At 38.9% G+C, this 19,820-nt stretch overlaps 1 protein-coding gene across 1 annotated transcript in view; it reads right to left on the bottom strand.

The window, feature by feature from the left end:
* Window positions 1-19,820, bottom strand: part of FAAH2 (fatty acid amide hydrolase 2) — a 216,202-nt gene that overhangs the window by 155,605 nt on the left and 40,777 nt on the right. The window contains exons 4-5 of the mRNA XM_004064273.4: window positions 15,553-15,762; window positions 5,950-6,069 (exon numbers count right to left, since the gene is read on the bottom strand). Coding sequence (XP_004064321.1) covers window positions 5,950-6,069; window positions 15,553-15,762 — 330 coding nt within the window. The remainder of the gene's footprint in view (window positions 1-5,949; window positions 6,070-15,552; window positions 15,763-19,820) is intronic.

Below are 19,820 nucleotides of genomic sequence, written 5' to 3'. Positions count from 1 at the left end.
ACCAAGCTGAGGAAAGATTCGTAGAGCTCAAAGACTAGTTTTTCAAATCAACTCAGTCAGACAAAAATAAAGAAAAACAAATAAGAACAATATACAAAACCTCCAAGAAATATGAGATTATGTAAAGCAACAAAATCTATGCATCAGTGGCATGCCTGAGAGAGGAGAGAGAATAATTAACTTGGAAAATATATTTGAAAATATAGTCCATAAAAATTTTCCTAATCTTATTGGAGAGTTTGACAGGCAAATCAAAGAAATACAGAGAACTCCGGCTAGGTACTATACAAGATGACCATCCACAAGGAACATAGCCATCAGATTCACCAAGGTCAACGGGAAAAGTAAAATCCTTAAAGGCAAGTAAGGGAAAAGGTCATGTCACTTTCAAAGAGAACTCCATCAGGATAGCAGCACACCTCTCAGCAGAAACCTTTAAAGGCAGAAGACACGGGGGTGTATTGTCAGCATCCTCAAAGAAAAGAAATTCCAACTAAGAATTTCATGTCCTGGCAAACTAAGCTTCATAAATAAAAAATAAAGACCTTCCCAGATGAAATGTGTTACCACCAGACCAACCTTAAAAGGGGTCCTTAAGGGAGTGCCAAACATAGAAACAAAAGAATGATGCCTACTACCACAAACAGTTCAAGCAAATAGCCCACAGATAATGTAAAGCAATTACACAATGAAGTCTACAAAACAACTAGCTAACAACATGAGTACAGAATCAAAATATCATCCATTAATACTGACCCTGAATGTAAATGGTCTAAACACCAAACTAAAAAGGCAACCATCTGCTCTCTTCAAGGAATTTCTCTCACATGTAACAACACTGAAAGGCTCAAAGCAACGCGATGGAGAAAAACTTACCATGCAAATAGCAAACAAGAAAAGCAGGAGTTGCTATCTTTTTATAAGATAAAACAGATCTTAAACCAACAACAATCAGGAAAGACAAAGAAGGGCATAATATAATGATAGAGGATTCAATTCAACAAGAAGACTGAATTATCTTATATATACATGTACCCAATTTGGAGCACTCAAATTCATAAAACAAGTTCTTTTTGACCTAAGAAAAAACTTAGCCACACAATAATAGTGGGAGATTTCAAAACCCCACTGACAGCCTTAGACAGATCTTTGAGGCAGAAAAGTAACCAATAAATGAAGGATATAACCTTAACATTTGACTAATTGCACCTGATAGACATCTGCAAAATAGTCCACCCAACAATCATGGAATATACATTTCTCTCATCTGCACAAGGAATGTATTCTAAGATTGACCACAAGTTTGGTCATACAGCAAGTCTCAATAAATTCAAAAAAATTTAAATCATACCAAACACACTCTTGGATCAGAGTGCAAAAAGTATAGAAACCAATATAAATAAAATATTTCAAAAATTCATAAATACATGGAAATTAAATAACTTTTTCCTGAATAACTTTTGGGTGAACGATAAAATTAAGGTATATATCAAAAGATTATTATAAGTTAATGAAAATAAAAAATAACTTACCAAAATCTTTGTGATTCAGGTAATGCACTGTTAAGAGTAAAGTTTAAGATGTTAAAAGCCTGAATCAAAAAGTTAGAAAGATCTAAAATCAGTGATCTAATCACACTCAAAGGAACTAGAAAATAAATTGCAATCCAAACTCAAAGCTTGCAGTAGAAAATATATAACTATAATTGGGTAGAACCAATGAAATTGACATGCAAAAGTTCATACAAAAGATCAATTTAACCAAGAGTCTCTTTTTTGAAGGAATAAACAAGATAGACTGCTGGCTAGATTAACAAAGAAAAAAAAAGTCCAAATAAATGCAATCAGAAATGACAAAGGTGAAGTCACAACTGATCCTACAGAAATACAAAAGATCCTCAGTGGTTTTTATGAACACCTCTATGGACACAAATTAGAAAATCTAGAAAAAATGGATACATTTCTGAAAACACACAACCTCTGAAGATTGAACCAGGAAGAAAGAGAAATCTTGAAAAGACAAATAACAAGCTTTGAAATTAATTCAGTAATTAAAAAAAACCTACCAATGCACAAAAGACATCGACCAGATGGATTCACAGCTGAAGTCTACCAGAAATGCAAAAAGAAAGGGAAGGGAAGGGGAGGGGAGGTGAGGGAAGGGAAGGGAAGGGAGAAAACCTGGTACCAATACTACTGAAACTATTCCAAAAAAAAAAAATTCAGGAGAGGATGCTCTTTAACTCATTCTAGAAATCAAGCATCCTGATGCCAAAATCTGGCACAGACACAACAACAAAAGTCATGACTATATCCCTGATGAATACAGACAGAAAAAATTTCAACAAAATACTAGCAAACTTATTTCAGCAGCACATCAAAATGTTAATTCACAACAGTTGAGTAAGCTTTACTCCTGGGATGCAATGTTAATTCAACATAAGCAAATAAAAAAAGTGATTTAACCACATACACATAATTTAAAACAAAAAAAGATATAATCATCTCAATAGATTCAGAAAGAGACTTCAATAAAATCCAACATTCCTTCATGATAAAAACCTTAGAAGGATAGTCATCAAAAGAGCATACATCAAAATAATAAGAGCTAATTATGACAAACCCACAGCCAACATCATATTGAATGGGCAAAAGACAGAATAATTCCCCTTGAGACCTGCAGTAAGACAAAGGTGTCCAGTCTCACCACTCCTATTCAACATAATACTGGAAGCCCTAGCCAGAGCATTTAGGCATGAGAAAGAAATAAAGGGCATTCAAATAGGACAAAGACAAAGTCAATCTCTCTCTGCTGACAATATGATTCAAAAAGACTCTGCCAAAAGGCTCCTGGAATTGATAAATGACTTTAGTAAAGTTTCAGGACACAAAATTCATGTACAGAAATCAGTAGCATTTCTACACTTCAATAATATTCTTGGTAAGCCAAATAAAAAATGCAATCCCATTTACAATAGCCACACCAAAACTACAATATCTAGAAATACCACTAACCAAAGAGGTGAAACATCTTTACAAAAAGAACAACAAAATACTGCTGAAAAAATATGAGATGAAACAAACAGAAAAATATTCCATTATCATGGATTGGAAGAATCAATATCATTAAAATTGCCATACTTTCCAAAGTAATTTACATATTCAATGTTATCCCTATCGAAATACTGTTATTTTTCACAGAATTAAAAAAAAAAAAAACTATTCTAAAACTCATATGGAACCAATAATACATCTGAACAGCCAAAAGGATCCTAAGGAAACAAAAGGCAAATAAACACTTTACCCAACTTAAAACTGTATTGTACGACTAATGTAACCAAAACCGCATGAAACTGGTATAAAAACAGATATATAGACCAATGGAACAGAATGGAGATCCCAGAAATAAAGCTGCAAACCTACAACGATCTGATCTTAGACAAAATTTACAAAAGCAAGGGGAACAGGACTTCCTATTGAATAAATGGCACTGGGATAACTGGCCAGCCATATGCAGAAAAATATAACTGGATCCCTACCTTTCACCATATGCAAAAATTAACTAAATATAAATTAAATATTTAAATGTAAGATCCCAACCTATAAAAATGCTAGAGGAAAGCCTAGGAGATACCCTTCTCAACACTGGACTAGCAAATAATTTATGGCTAAGTCTCCAAAAGCAATTTCAAAGAAAATTTGACAAGTGGGACCAAATTAAGCTAAAGAGCTACAGCATAGCAAAAGAAATTATCAAAAGAGTAAACATACAGTCTATAGAATGGGAGAAAATATTCAGAAGCCATGCATCCAACATAAGTCTAATATCCAGAATCTATAAGGCACTTAAAGAAATCAACAAGCAAAAAGTAAATAATCAATTAAAGAGTGAGAAAATGACATGAATGGACACTTCTCAAAAGAAGATGTACAAGCAGCCAAGAAACCTATAAAAAATGATCAACATCACTAATCATCAGAGAAATGCATATAAAGACCACAATGAGATACTGTCTCACACAAGTCAGAATGGCAATCATTGAAAAAATCCAAAAATAACTGACGCTGATGAGGCTGCAGAGAAAAGAGAATGCTTATATACTGTTGGTAAGAATGTAAATTAGTTCAGCCCTTTGGAAAGGAGTTTGGAGATATCTCAAATAACTTAGAACTGCCATTTAACCCAGTGATCCCATTACCAGATATATACTCCAAGGAACATTATTTGTTCTACCAAAAAGACAAATGAACTCATACGTTTATCACAGCAGTATTCAGAATAGCAGAGACATGGAATCAATCCAGCTTCCCATCAACAGTGGACTGAATAAAGACTATGTAGTACCTTTACACCATGAAATACTATGCAGCCATAAAAAGGAATAAAATATTCCTTTGCAACAATATGGATGCAGCTAGAGGCCATTATTATCCTAAGCTAATTAACACAGGAACAGAAAAGAAACTACCACATCTTCTCACTTGTATGTGGAACTAAACCTTGAGTACATATGGACAGAAAGAAGAAAACAAGAGAAACCAGAGCCTACTTAAAGGTGGAGGATGGGAGGAGGGCAAGGATCAAAAAACTACCTATCAGGGACTGTGCTCACTACCTGAATGATGAAATCATTTGTACACCAAACCACATGGACACACAATTTACCCATGTAATAAGCCTGCATATGTGCCCCCTGAACGTAGAATAAAATATGGAAGGGAAAAAAAATAGGTCAACTCCTAGCAGGCCAATTTTCAGTACTCTTTTTGTGCGTAATTCTTTAAAGTCATGAAGAGCTAGGATTTATCTTTCTTTTTAACTTTTAAGTTTAGGGGTACATGTGCAGGTTTGTTACATAGGTAAACTTGTGTCATGGGGGTTTGTTCTACAGACTATTTCATCATCCAGGTATTAAGACCAGTACCCATTATTTATTTTTCCTGATCCTATCCATCCTCCCACCCTCTGCCCTCTGAAAGGTCCGCAGTGTTTGTTGTTCCCTTCTATGTGTTCACATGTTCTCAACATTTAGCTCCCACTTATGAGTGAAAATATGTCACATTTGGTTTTCTGTTCCTGTGTTAGTTTGCTAAGGATAATGGCCTCCAGTTCCATCTATGTCCCTGCAAAGGAAATGATCTTGTTCTTTTTTCATGGCTACATAGTATTCCATGGTATATATGGACCATTATTATAGTACTGATTCCTAAAAACCATGATCAAATGAGGATTTATTCTTAGCATATTTTTATGATTAATCTAAAGTTCAAAATATTCTGCTTTACTATACCACAATTCTATTTATTAGACTACCTTATATTACCTTTAAATCACTTTTTGAAAGCCTAGAAGATTTTAAGTTCCTTGAATGCAGGGACTCTGCTTTGACATTCTTACCACCATAAATACTACAAAATAAATACTCCTTGAATTCATTGAAAAAACAGTAAATGCCAATAACTGGAGTTTCTAGGTAACAGAATTTTTCTTTCCACTGTTTCTGAAACTGTGTTATTTTACCGTTTAAATGAGGGAAAATCAAATTTAACTGATAAGTCATTTTAGTACAGTGGATAGAAAACAGCCTCCTGTAATCCAAGTAGGTTTGAATCTTAGCACTATGATTTACTTGTTTAACTATTTAATTTGGAGCCTGTTTATTTAATCTTTCTGAGCTTTGAATTTGTCATTTGTAAACTGGGGATATCTTTCTGAAAAAAAAAACAACTATTATAAGTATTGAAAGAAATTAGTTATAGGAAACCCTTGCACAATTTTGTGCACCAATCCCAGAGTTGGTGCTCAATAAACAGTAGCTAGTTTTATTTAAGAACACTGAGAAATATATAATAATCACCCTGATAAGCAAGATAATCCTGCTAGAACAAAATTTCTGAATTGCTCTGAATTATAAAAGTAGAACTACCCTTCTGATCATATTAACATTACCTGGAGAAGGCTTGTGTCCAAATATACCATTGAAGAAAGCAGGCATTCGAATGCTACCACCAATATCAGAGCCCATACCAATCACTGAGCAGGCAGCTGCCAGTGTGCAGCCCTCACCACCTACAAGAAACACAAAATACTTGCAAATAAATAATCTAATATACTATTTGCATGGAATATCTTTTTCCATCTTTTCACTTTCAACCTTTTTGTGTCTTTAGATCCAAAGTGAGTCTTTTGTTCACAGCATATATTTAGATCATAATTTTATTCTATTCATCTATATTATTTGAGAATATTAAGCCATTTACATTTTAAAGTAATTACTGATAAGGTCTTCCCTGAGGATATTTCTTCCCCGGGTCTGTGTTTGTGTGTCTGCTTTTTCTTAATTCTCCCATATAGAAAAGAGTTCTTATTATTTTTTTTTTTCCATCAACTTTTAAGTTCTGGGGTTCATGTGCAGGATGTGCAGGTTTGCTACACAGGTATATGCGTGCCATGGTGGTTGGCAGCACAGATCAACACATCACCTAGGTATTAAGCCCAGCACCCATTAGCTATTCTTCTTGATGCTCTCCTTTCTCCCAACATCCCCCAACAGGCCCAAGTGTGTGTTGTTCCCCACCATGTGTCTATGTGTTCTAATCATTCAGCTCCCATCCCACTTATAAGTGAGAATATGCTGTGTTTGCTTTTCTACCCCTGCATTCGTTTACTGAGAATAATGGCTTCCAGCTCCATCCATGTCCCTGCAAAGGACATGATCTTGTTCCTTTTCATGGCTGAATAGCATTCCATGGTGTATTTGTACCACATTTTATTTATTCAGTCTATCATTGATGGGCATTTGGGTTGATTCCATGTCTTTGCTATTGCGAATAGTGCTACAATGAACATATGTGTGCATGCATCTTTATAATAAAATGCTTTATATTCCTTTGGGTATATACCCAGTTTGATGGTTAATACTGAGTGTCAACTTGATTGAATCAAAAAATGCAAAGTATTCTTCCTGGGTGTGTCTGTGAGAGTGTTGCAAAGGAGATTAATATTCGAGTCAGTGGACTGGGAGAGGCAGGCCCATCCCCAGTCACAACAGGCACCATCTAATCAGCGTGGCTAGAATAAAGCAGATAGAAATTGGAAAGAGCAGAGTTGCTGTGTCTTCCAGCATTCATCTTTCCTCCATGCTGCATGCTTCCTGTCCTCAAACATCGGACCCCAAGTTCTTCAGCTTCTGGACGCTCGGACTCACACAAGTGGTTTGCCAGGGGCTCTTGGGCCTTTGGCCACAGATTGAAGGCTGCATTGTCAGCTTTCCTACTTTTGAGGTTTTGGGACACAAACTGGCTTCCTTGCTCCTCAGCTTGCAGACAGCCTATTGTGGGACTTCAACTTGTTATCCTGTGAGCCAATACTCTTTAATAAACTCCCCTTCATGTATAAATCTATCCTATTAGTTCTGTCCCTCTAGAGAACCCTGACTAACACACCCAGTAATGGGATTGCTGGGTAAAATGGTATTTCTGCTCCTAGATTTTTGAGGAATTGCTACACTGTCTTCCACAAAGGTTGAACTAATTTACATTCCCAACAACTGTGTAAAACATTCCTTTTTCTCTGCAAGCTAGCTAGCATCTGTTGTTCCTTGGCTTTTCAATAATTGCCATTCTGACTGGTGTGAGATGGTATCTCATTGTGGTTTGATGTGCGTTTCTCTAATGATCAGTAATGTTGAGCTATTTTTAATGTTTGTTGGCTGCATGAATGTTTTCTTTTGAGAAGTCTCTGGTCATGTCCTTTGCCTACTTTTTAAATGTTTTTTTCTTGTAAATTTGTTTAAGTTCCTTGTACACTGCATATTAGACCTTCGTCAGATGGATAGATTGCAAAAATTATCTCCCATTCTGTAGGTTGTCTGTTCACTCTGATGATAGTTTCTTTTGCTTTGCAGAGGCTTGTTAGTTAACTAGATTCCATTGGTCAATTTTTGCTTTTGTTGCAAATGCTTTTGGTGTTTTCATCATGAAATGTTTGCCCATGCCTATGTCCTGAATGGTACTGCCTAGACTTTCTTCTAAAATTTTTATAGTTTTGTGTTTTAGGTTTAAGTCTTTAATCCATCTTGAGTTAATTTTTGTACAAGGTGTAAAGAAAGGGTCCAGTTTCAACTTTCTGCATATGTCTAGCTAGTTCTCCCAGCACCAATTATTAAATAGAGAACCCGTTCCCCATTGCTTGTTTTTGTTAGGTTTGTAGAAGATCAGATGGTTGTAGTTGTGCAGTCTTATTTCTGAGTTGTCTATTCTACTCCATTGGTCTATGTGTTTGTTTTGGTACCAGTACCATGCTGTTTTGGCTACTGTAGCCTTGTAGTATAGTTGGAAGTTGGGTACCATGATGCCACCAGCTTTGTTCTTTTTGCTTAGGATTGTCTTGGCTACTCGGGCTCTTTTTTGTCTCCACGTGAATTTTAAAATAGGTTTTTTTTTCCTAATTCTCTGAAAAATGTCAATGGTAGTTTAATAGGAATAGCATTGAATCTATAAATTACATTGGGCAGTATGGCTATTTTCACGATAATGATTCTTCCTGTCCATGAGCATGGATTTTTTTTCCATTTGTTTGTGTCCTATCTGATTTCTCTGAGTAGTTTGTAGCTTTCCTTGAAGAAGTTCTTCACTTTCCTTGTTAGCTGTATTCTTAGGTATCGTATTCTTTTGTAGCAATTGTGATTTGGAGTTCATTAATGATTTGTCTCTACTTGCCTGTTGTTGGTGAATAGAAATGCTGGCAATTTTTGCACATTGAGTTTGTATCCTGAGTGTCAGGCCTCTGAGCCCAAGCCAAGCCATCGCATCCCCTGTGACTTGCAAGTATACGCCCAGATGGCCTGAAGTAACTGAAGAATCACAAAAGAAGTGAAAATGCCCTGCCCCACCTTAACTGATGACATTCCACCACAAAAGAAGTGTAAATGGCCAGTCCTTGCCTTAACTGATGACATTCCACCACAAAAGAAGTGAAAATGGTCGGTCCTTGCCTTAAGTGATTACATTACCTTGTGAAAGTCCTTTTCCTGGTTCATCCTGGCACAAAAATCTCCCACACTGAGCACCTTGCGACCCCCACTCCTGCCCGCCAGAGAACAAACCCCCTTTGACTGTAATTTTCCTTTACCTACCCAAATCTTATAAAACGGCCCCACACCTATCTCCCTTTGCTGACTCTCTTTTCAGACTCAGCCCGCCTGCACCGAGGTGATTAAAAGCTTTTATTGCTCACACAAAGCCTGTTTGGTGGTCTCTTCACACGGACGTGCGTGAAACTGAGACTTTGTTGAAGTTGCTTATCAGATTAAGAAGCTTTTGGGCTGAGATGATGGGGTTTTCTAGATATATGATCATGTAATCTGCAAGCAAAGGTAGTTTGACTTCCTCTCTTCCTATTTGAATATGCTTTATTTCTTTTTCTTGCCTAATTGCCTGGCCAGAACATCCAATACTATGTTGTATCAGAGCAGTGAGAGAGGGCATCCTTGTCTTGTGCTGGTTTTCAAGGAGAATGCTTCCAGCTTTTGCCCATTCATTGTGATATTGGCTGTGAGTTTGTCAAATACAGATCTTATTATTTTGAGGTATGTTCCTTCAATACCTAGCTTATTAAAAGTTTTTAACATAAAGGGATGTTGAATTTTAGTGAAGGCCTTTTCTGCATCTATTGAAATAATCATGTTTTTTTATCTTTAGTTCTGTTTGTGCAACAAATGACATTTATTGATTTGCATATGTTCAGCCAAACTTGCATCGTAGGGATGAAACCAACTTGTTCATGGTGTATAAGCTATTTGATGTGCTGCTAAATTCTGTTTGCCAGTATTTTATTGAGGGTTTTTGCATTGATGTTCATCAAGAATCTTGGCCTAAAGTTTTCTATTTTTATTTTTTCTCTGCCAGGTTTTCTTATCAGGATGATGCTGGCCTCATAAAATGAGTTAGAAAAAAATCCCTCTTTTTCAATTTTTTGGAATAATTTCAGTAGAAATGGTACCAGCTCCTCTTTGTACCTGTGGTAGAATTCAGCTGTAAATCCGTCTGGTCCTGGGCTTTTTTTTTTTTTTTTTTCGATTCGTAGGCTATTTATTACTGCCTCAATTTTAGAACTCATTATTGTTCTATTTAGAGATTCAATTATTTCTTGGTTCGGTCTTGGGAAAGTGTATGCCTCCAGGAATTTTTTTCCATTTCTTCTAAATTTTCTAGTTTTGTCCATACAGGTGTATATAGTAATCTATGATGGTTGTTTGTATTTCTGTGGGGTCAGTGGTAATAACCCCTTATCATTCCGATTTTGTCTAATTCTCTCTTTTCTTCTTTATTAGTCTAGCTAGTGCTCTATTTTATTTATTTATTTTTTTTTCAAAAGAATAGCTCCTGGATTCGTTGATTTTTGAAGGATTTTTTGTGTCTCTATCTCCTTCAGTTCTGCTCTAATCTTGGTTATTTCTTGTCTTCTCCTAGCTTTGGGATTTGTTTGCTCTTGCTTCTCTACTTCTTTTAGCTGTGATGTTAGGTTGTCAGTTTTAGACCTTTCTAGCTTTTTGATGTGGGGATTTAGTGCTATAAATTTCCCTCTCAACAGTGCTTTAGCTGTGGCCCAGAGATTCTGATATATTGTGTCTTTGTTCTCATTAGTTTCAAAGAACTTCTTGATTTCTTTGTTAATTTCATTATTTACCCAAAAGTCAAAAGTCGTTCCGGAGCAGGTTGTTTGATTTCCCCGTAGTTGTGTGGTTTGGTGTGGGATGACTTTCTTAATCTTGAGTTCTAATTTGATTGTGCTGTAATGTGGGGAAAAGAAAGAGAGATCAGATTGTTACTGTGTCTGCGTAGAAAGAAGTAGACATAAGATACTCCATTTTGTTCTGTACTAAGTTTCATGCGCGTCCCTGTGAAGAGACCACCAAACAGGCTTTCTGTGAGCAATAAAGCTGTTTATTTCACCTGGGTGCAGGTGGGCTGAGTCTGAAAAGAGAGTCAGCGAAGGGAGATAGGGGTGGGGCCGTTTTATAGGATTTGGGTAGGTAAAGGAAAATTACAGTCAAAGAGGGGTTCTTCTCTGGCGGGCAGAATGGGGGTCACAAGGTACTCAGTGGGGGAGCTTTTGAGCCAGAACGAGCCAGGAGAAGGAATTTCACAAGACAATGTCATCAGTTAAGGCAGGAACAGGCCATTTTCCCTTCTTTTGTGGTGGAATGTCATCAGTTAAGGTAGGAACCGGCCATCTGGATGTGTACTTGCAGGTCACAGGGGATATGATGGCTTAGCTTGGGCTCAGAGGCCTGACACTAAGAAAAATTCTTCTGCCTTGAGATGATGTTGATCTGTAACCCTACCCCCAACCTTGTGCTCCCTGAAACATGTGCTGTGTCAACTCAGGGTTAAATGGATTAAGGGCTGTGCAGGATGTGCTTTGTTAAACAAATGCTTGAAGGCAGCATGTTTGTTATGAGTCATCACCACTCTGTAATCTCAAGTACCCAGAGACACAATACACTGCAGAAGGCCGCAGGGACCTCTGCCTAGGAAAGCCAGGTATTGTCCAAGGTTTCTCCCCATGTGATAGTCTGAAATATGGCCTCGTGGGAAGGGAAAGACCTGACTGTCCCCCAGCCCGACACCCGTAAACGGTCTGTGCTGAGGAGGACTAGTAAAAGAGGAAGGAACGCCTCTTTGCAGTTGAGATAAGAGGAAGGCATCTGTCTCCTGCTCATCCCTGGGCAATGGAATGTCTTGGTGTAAAGCCCAGTTGTATATTCCATCTACTGAGATAGGGGAAAACTGCCTTAGGGCTGGAGGTGGGACATGCTGGCAGCAATACTGCTCTTTAAGGCTTTGAGATGTTTATGTGTATGCACATCAAAAGCACAGCACTTTTTTCTTTACCTTGTTTATGATGCAGAGACATTTGTTCACGTGTTTACCTGTTGACCTTCTCTCCACTATTATCCTATTGTCCTGCCACATCCCCCTCTCCGGGAAACGCTGGATAATGATCAATAATAATACGGGTCCTCCTTATGCTGAACGCCGGTCCCCTAGGCCCATTTTTCTTATTTTTCTTTCTCTATACTTTGTCTCTGTGTCTATTTCTTTCTTTCTTTTCCAAGTCTCTCATTCCACCTAACGAGAAACGCCCACAGGTGTGGAGGGGCAACCCATCCCTTCACTGTAATCTGAGAGACTGTTTGTTATGATTTAAGTTCTTTTGCACTTAATGAGGAATGTTTTACTTCAAATTATGTGATAAATTTTAGAGTAAGTGCTATGTGATGATGAAAAGCATGTGTTTTCTATTGTTTGGGGGTGGAGAGTTCTGTAGATATCTATTAGGTCTACTTGATCCAGAGCTAAGTTCAGGTCCTGAATATCTTTGTTAATTTTCTGTCTCAATGATCTGTCTGATATTTTCAGTGGGGTGTTAAGTTCTCCCACTATAATTGTGTGGGAGGCTAAGTCTCTGGTTTTAAATGACTATATTGTATGTTTCCATTTATTCTCCTCTCTTGCCACTTAATGCATACTTTTTTGTTACTTTAATATTTGCCCTTGAGTTTGCAATATACATTTAGAACTAACTCAAGTCTCCTTCAAATGATACTCTGCCACCTCCCAAGTAGTGTAGTTATCTTATAAAGGAACATTCCCAATTCCTTTATCCCATCCCATATAACATTGTTGTCATTCATTTCACTCATAGACAAGCTATAATCACCCAACACATTGTTGGCATTATTATTTTAAACAATTACATGTTAGATCAATCAATAATTTAAAAATACATTATTTTACCTTTGTTCAATCTTTCTCTAATCATTTTCTTTTTTTTTTTTACATTAATTCAGGTTTCTGGTTTGTATTCTTTTTTTCTCTCTGAAGAACATCTTTTAACATTTCTTGCTCTGTTGCTCTACTGGTAACAAATTCTGTCAATATGTCTTTGTCTCAGAGCATCTTTATTTCTTTTTCACTTTTGAAGAATAGATCTGCTAGACAGAGATTTAAGTTGATGGTTCTTTCAGTGGTTTAAATATTTGACTCCCATCTTTGTGTGTGTGTGTGTGTGTGTGTGTGTGTGTGAGACGGAATCTCCCTCTGTCACCTAGGCTGGAGTGCAGTGGCATGATCTCGGCTCACTGCAACCTCCACCTCTCGAGTTCAAGCAATTCTCTTGCCCCAGACTCCTGAGTAGCTGGTATTACAGGCACCTGCTTCCAGGCCTGGCTAATTTTTGTATTTTTAGTAGAGATGGGGATTCAACATGTTGGCCAGTCTGGTCTCAAGCTCCTAACCTCAAGTGACCCAACTGCCTTGGCCTCCCAAAGTGGACTCCCATCTCTTATTGTTTGCATGGCTTCTGAAGAAAATACCAATATAATTCTGTCTATTCTCTTCTGCAGATAAGGTATGTTTCTCCTTCTTCTTTAAATATTTTCTTCTTTCTCCTTAACCTTCTAAGGATGAAATATTATGCTAGGTGTAGTTTTTTTCAAACATTTATTGCTGTTTCTTAAAATCTTTCTTCTCTTCCTAGTGTTCCAATTACATATGTGTATTATACGCATTTGTAATCCAACAGTTATTAGATAGTCTCTTCTGTCTTTTTCATTCTTTTTCTTCCTCTTTGCATTTCAGTTTTGGAAGTTCTTTTTGACAGATCTTCCACATCACTGAAGGTTTCCTATTTTGTATACAATATACTGATGAGCCCATCAAAGATGTTCTTCATTTCTGTCATAATTTTTTTTTTATTTCTAGCATTTGCTTTTCATTCTTGAAGTTCCCATCTGTCTTCTTACATTACAGATCTGTACTTGCATGTTGACCAGTTTTTCCATTATAGCCCTTACTATATTAATCACAAATGGTTTCAATTCTCAGTCTGATAATTTCAATATCTCTTCCATATTGGAGTCAAATCTTGATGGTTGCTTTGTCTTTTCAAACTGTGATTTTGTCTTTTAGTATGCCTTATAATTGTTTTGTTGAAAGCCAAACATGATGTACTGAGATAAAAGAACTGGGGGTATTTGGCCTTTAATGTGAGGTTTTATGTTTCCCTGGCTAGGGTTAGTCTGTGTTTACTGTCTGCTGTAGCCATAGGTGTCAGGTGTAAAATTTTCAACTAGTGCCATTGTTTCCACCTCCTCTGTTGTCTTTGAGTTTCCCTAGAGACTTCTTAAATAACACCTATGATGTACAGTTCTTCTGGTTTATATAGAACTGCCATTATAAAAAATCCCTATTGGTGTAGTGATAAGGTGTGTGGAGACAAGGAGAGGAAGTATTTTATAGTCATATGATTAGGTCTCAGTCATTTAGTTAGCATGTGCCCCTGCTCTGTGACCCTAACATGTGCTTCCCAATTTTATTCTGCTTTGACCCCTTCAGTTGGACAGGAAACCTAGAGAGGACTGGAGTTGGATATTTTCTTTCCCCTAGGTCAAGTCCATTAGTTTCTTGTAAAACCTTACTAAGTTAGGTTCTGAAAAAATAGTTTCTCTGAGGACATTCCTTGTTAGAAGAACAGTATGCTTTGGAAGCAGAATTTCAAAATGGCTACTTTTTCCCTCCCTGTGCAAGAAGCAAGAGAAGATTTCTCTCCAATCTTCACTCAGGAACACAGTAAGACTCCTGAAGGTAAAACTTTTGAAATTGTGTGGGGCCCCTAAGATCCCCCCACCCAACCACCACATACATTTTGATTCTCAAACTTTTTCACAATGAACCTCCAGCAAGTCATCAGTTGCAGTTTAGGTTTCTCTAAAGCTGTGCTGGTTCCCCTGAAATTTTCTGCTCCTAGGCTTTTGTTCTAGCAAGTTTCACTTCTTTGTATCTGCCTGTCTTTTCATTCAGTTTTGGGAAGAGTGGTTTTCCCGTTACCTCAGCATATTGATAAATCTAAGAATTGTCATTAATTTTTAGTTTGTTCAGCTTTTGTTCTTATTGTGTGAATTGGAGTAAAAACTTCTAAACCCCATATATGCTAGACCAGAAACCTGAAGTCACACTTAAATTTTTAATCATCACAGTAACCTTACAAGTCTGATTTCTTTCATATGGTCATCTTACAAGCAAAGGAAACTGACTTAATGAGCACCTACTTCATGTGACCAAGGTCATATATTAAAAGAACTCTCAAATGTCTATGTAGCTTTAGCACCCACAAGTTTAAACATCATATTTTGCTAACCCACATATGCATCCATTCAGGCTTAATAAAAGCCTTGTCAATTCTAGTCTCTATACACTTTTTTTTCCTAGTCTCTAAACACTTTACGATGTTTCCTATCTACATCACTTGTAGTTCATTCTCAATTCCCTTTGCTGGCTACTTCTCCTCTATCTATCTTCAAAATATCAGAGTTGACCAAGGCTGTTACATGACTCCCATTTCTTCTCCATCAACACACAAATATCCTGGGTTTTTGCATCCATTCTTATAGGTTATAGATGCTATGCTGTATCATGTTTATTAATACAATTCATAATTATTATTGTTAGCATAGCTATTCACACCATACTAAAATGTCCAACTCACCAGAACTTCCACCTACAATATGCTGTAAATCATATGGGTTGTTTGATTGGCCATAGATCTTGTTACTGGATTCATACCACATACACAACTCACTACAGTTGGTTATGCCAAGAGGAATGGCACCAGCTCCCTTCAGTAATGCCACCACAGTGGCATCTGTTTTGGCAATGGCATCACGATGGTTCATGAGTCCAGAAGAATTGGGCATTCCTAAAAGAATCACAGGAAAGAATGTTTAAAAATTATTAAATAAAAATAATTGTTTTCTCCTGAGGGGCAAGATGGCCAACTAGATGTAGCCAGAAGGAACATCTCCCACAAAGGGTTGGGGCATTGGAAAGACTGGCACACTCCTAGCAGATCTTCAGAGAGAAGGCATTGAGGGTAGATGGAGGGAAGACACAGATGCTGGGCTGAATGGGGAGGAAGCTGGGAACCCTGCACAGGGCTACTGTTCATTGGGACTTGCTCCTTGCTCCCAGCAACACCTGGGGAAAAGGTGAGTTGAACAGTCAAGGAGCAACCCACTTTCTACATGGGCCTCTAGAATCATAGCAGGAAAAATACCCTTGACCACCATGGACACTTGGATTAGCAGGGAGAGGTGCTCAGAGAAGTGGTAGGGGCAGAACTCAAGCTGGAGCAGAGCCTGGAAGACTTGATGCCAGAACATCTGGAGGAGCACAACAAGGGTTGCCCATGCCCCTAGGCTAGACTGGCTCCCACAGGAGACTTAAGCCCTAGGGGAACTGTCAGACCTGAAATCTGCAGGGTGGTTTTGCCCATGATTCAGGTCCAGTCCAATCTGAGCACCCCTCATTCTGCTGGCTTCTCCCAGGGCCCAAATCTGACACTGCCTGCTTGCACTGCAGCCCCTAAGTACCTCCTGGGGCCCTGCATCACAGTTCCTGACCTGTCAGGTGGATAGCACCTGACCTACAAAGTCCTGGAACAGAGCTGCCACAGAAGACAAGCCCAGCTAGCCCATACCCTCCTATTGGGGAACCTGCCCCGATAGTCACATAGGTTCTTTTCTATTTTCCCTAAGCATCAGCCAGTTTGAGAAATAAAGGAACAGAGTACAAAAGAGAGAAATTTTAAAGCTGGGCATCTGGGGGAGACATCACATGTCGGTAGGTTCCGTGATGCCCCACAAGCCACAAAACCAGCAAGTTTTTATTAGGGACTTTCAAAAGGGGAGGGAGTGTACAAATAGAGTGAGGGTCACAAAGATCACCTACTTCACAACATAATAGAATATCACAAGGCAAATGGAGGCAGGGCGAGATCACAGGACCTCAGGACCAGGGCAAAATTAAAATTGCTAATGAAGTTTCGGGCACCATTGCCATTGATAACATCTTATCAGGAGACAGGGTTTGAGAGCAACCAGTCTGAACAAAATTTATTAGGCAGGAATTTCCTCTTCCTAATAAGCCTGGGAGCGCAATGGGAGACTGGGATTTATTTCATCCCTAAAGTTTCAACCATAGAAGACGGCCACACCCAACGGGGCCATTTTAGAGACCCAACCTTGGGGCGCATTCTCTTTCTCAGGGATGTTCCTTGCTGAGAAACACAATTCAGTGATATTTCTCCCATTTGCTTTTGAAAGAAGAGAAATATGGCTCTGTTCCACCCAGCTCACTGGTGGTCAGAGTTTAAGGTTATTTCTCTTTTTCCCTGAACAGTTGCTGTTATCTTGTTCTTTTTTCAAGGTGCCCAGATTTCATATTGTTCAAACACACATGCTTTACAATCTGTGCAGTTAACGCAATCATCACAGGGTCCTGAGGTGACATACATCCTCCTCAGCTTGTGAGATGACAGGATTAAGAGATTAAAGTAAAGACAGGCATAGGAAATCATAAGGGTATTGATTGGGGAAGTGATAAGTGTCCATGAAATCTTCACAATTTATCTTTAGAGACTGCAGTAAAGACAGGCATCAGAAATTATAAAAGTATTAATTTGGGGAACTAATAAATGTCCACGAAATCTTCACAATCCAAGTTCTTCAGCCATGGCTCCAGCTGGTCCCTCTGTTCGGGGTCCCTGACTTCCTGCAACACCCTCCCACTACGGCAGCCTCCCTTGTGCCACTTTGCCTACATGCACTCGCCCACGATGACCTCCAACATTGCTTTACTGGTACTTGTGTGTGTGTGTGTGTGTGTGGACCTTGTCTTCCCTTCTCTACTAGCACACATAATTGTGTGCACCCTGCCATGCGACTACTCCTGGCATGAGTGCACCCTACCTCTTCCCCCCACTGCACCACCATTGTTGTCAGATCATTGGCAAGCAGAAAGCACATCAGCACTGCCCCCACCAGTACCTACTTTCAGTGCTGAAACAGCTGCTGGCAGAAACTAGGCATGCAAAAAGTGGACCCACCCTCACCCTGAGTAGCCACTGCCACCTACAGGAACATGCATAGAGGGCCCACAGAGACTTGTGCCAACCAGAGCACCCCACCTCCATGATAACAATGCCACCAGTGTAAATGTATGCACAGTTGCTGCTAGAAAGCCCTATGCCCCCAGTCATACTGTCAATGCAACCAACAACTGCAAACACCTGCATGATGGCCACCTACTGGCCCACAAAAGGCAATGCAGTCAATACTGCCAATTGCTGTGAATGCTGTCACAAAGGTCAGCACCCTGGTACCTGCTAGCACTGTACTGCAGCTGAGGAGCATAAACCCATACATACTGCAGTGGGAGTTGCAACTGGCACATAAAAATAAGGGCAGATACTGCTGCCACAGCCCTATGAAGTTCTTTGGCTGGCACTTACCCATTGAAGTATTATGACCCGTGATCTGGCAGCACCTTGTCCCTTCTAGTGGTCCAGAAGAACCTCAGCCCTCCCAGAAGGTTCCTAACCTTCAAAAGTCAGAGAAGAAAGTGGGGACCTCATACCAGTCCCCCAGAGTTAGAGCATGCAATCCAGGAGTACTGAGCTGAGTCTTGGCCACTTTAAATGTTCCAGAAATGAAGCCAGTCAAATGAACCTACCTTATACCATAATCAAATCGCCCAAGGTTATCAACTAGAATAAAAGAAAAACTCTCACCCAAAAAACAACTTTAAATGTTGAAGAAACAACAGACCCACAAAAATAAGAAAGAACAAGCACAAGAACTCTGACAGTTCAAAAAATCAGAGTGTTTTCCTTCCTCCACACAAGCACACTAGTTCTCAAGCAAGCATTCTTAAGCAGGCTGAGATGGCTGAAATGAGATAAATAGAATTCAGAATATAGATAGAAAGAAAGATCATTGAGATCCTGGAAAATATTAAAACCCAATCTAAGGAAGTTAGAATTCAAAATAAAAACATACAGGAGCTGAAAGACAAAATAGTCAGTATAGAACAAAAAACACAATCAACCTGATAGAGCAGAAAAACATACCACAAAAATTTAATGAAAAAATAACAAGTGGTATAGTGGTTCTCCCAGCAAGCAGCTTGAGATCTGAGAATGGACAGACTGCCTCCTCAAGTGGGTCCCTGACCCCCGAGTACCCTAACTGGGAGGCACCCCCAAGTAGGGGCAGACTGACACGTCACACGGCCAGGTACTCCTCTGAGACAAAACTTCCAGAGGAACGATCAGGCAGCAACATTTGCTGTTCACCAATATCCGCTGTTTTGCAGCCTCCACTGCTGATACCCAGGCAAACAGGGTCTGCAGTGGACCTCCAGCAAACTCCAACAGACCTGCAGCTGAAGGTCCTGACCGTTAGAAGGAAAACTAACAAACAAAAAGGACATCCACACCAAAAACTCATCTGTACATCACATCATCAAAGACCAAAGGTAGATAAAACCACAAAGATGGGGAAAAAACAGAGCAGAAAAACCAGAAACTCTAAAAATCAGAGCACCACTCCTCTTTCAAAGGAACACAGCTACTAATCAGCAATGCAACAAAGCTGGATGGAGAATGACTTTCACGAGTGGAGAGAAGAAGGCTTCAGATGATCAAACTACTGCAAGCTAAAGGAGGAAGTTTGAACCCATGGCAAAGAAGTTAAAAAACTTGAGAAAAGATTAGATGAATGGCTAACTACAATAATCAATGCAGAGAAGTCCTTAAAGGACCTGATGGAGCCGAAAACCACAGCACCAGAACTACAAGATGAATGCACAAGCCTCAATAGCCGATTTGATCAAGTGGAAGAAAGGGTACCAGTGATGGAAGATCAAATGAATGAAATGAAGCGAGAAGAGAAGTTTAGAGAAAAAGGAATAAAAAGA

The sequence above is a fragment of the Gorilla gorilla genome, chromosome X (assembly GCF_029281585.2).
Source record: "Gorilla gorilla gorilla isolate KB3781 chromosome X, NHGRI_mGorGor1-v2.1_pri, whole genome shotgun sequence".
Classification (NCBI taxonomy): domain Eukaryota; kingdom Metazoa; phylum Chordata; class Mammalia; order Primates; family Hominidae; genus Gorilla; species Gorilla gorilla.
The sequence above is the reverse complement of the archived record's forward strand: the minus strand, read 5'-3'. Positions and strand labels throughout refer to the sequence as shown.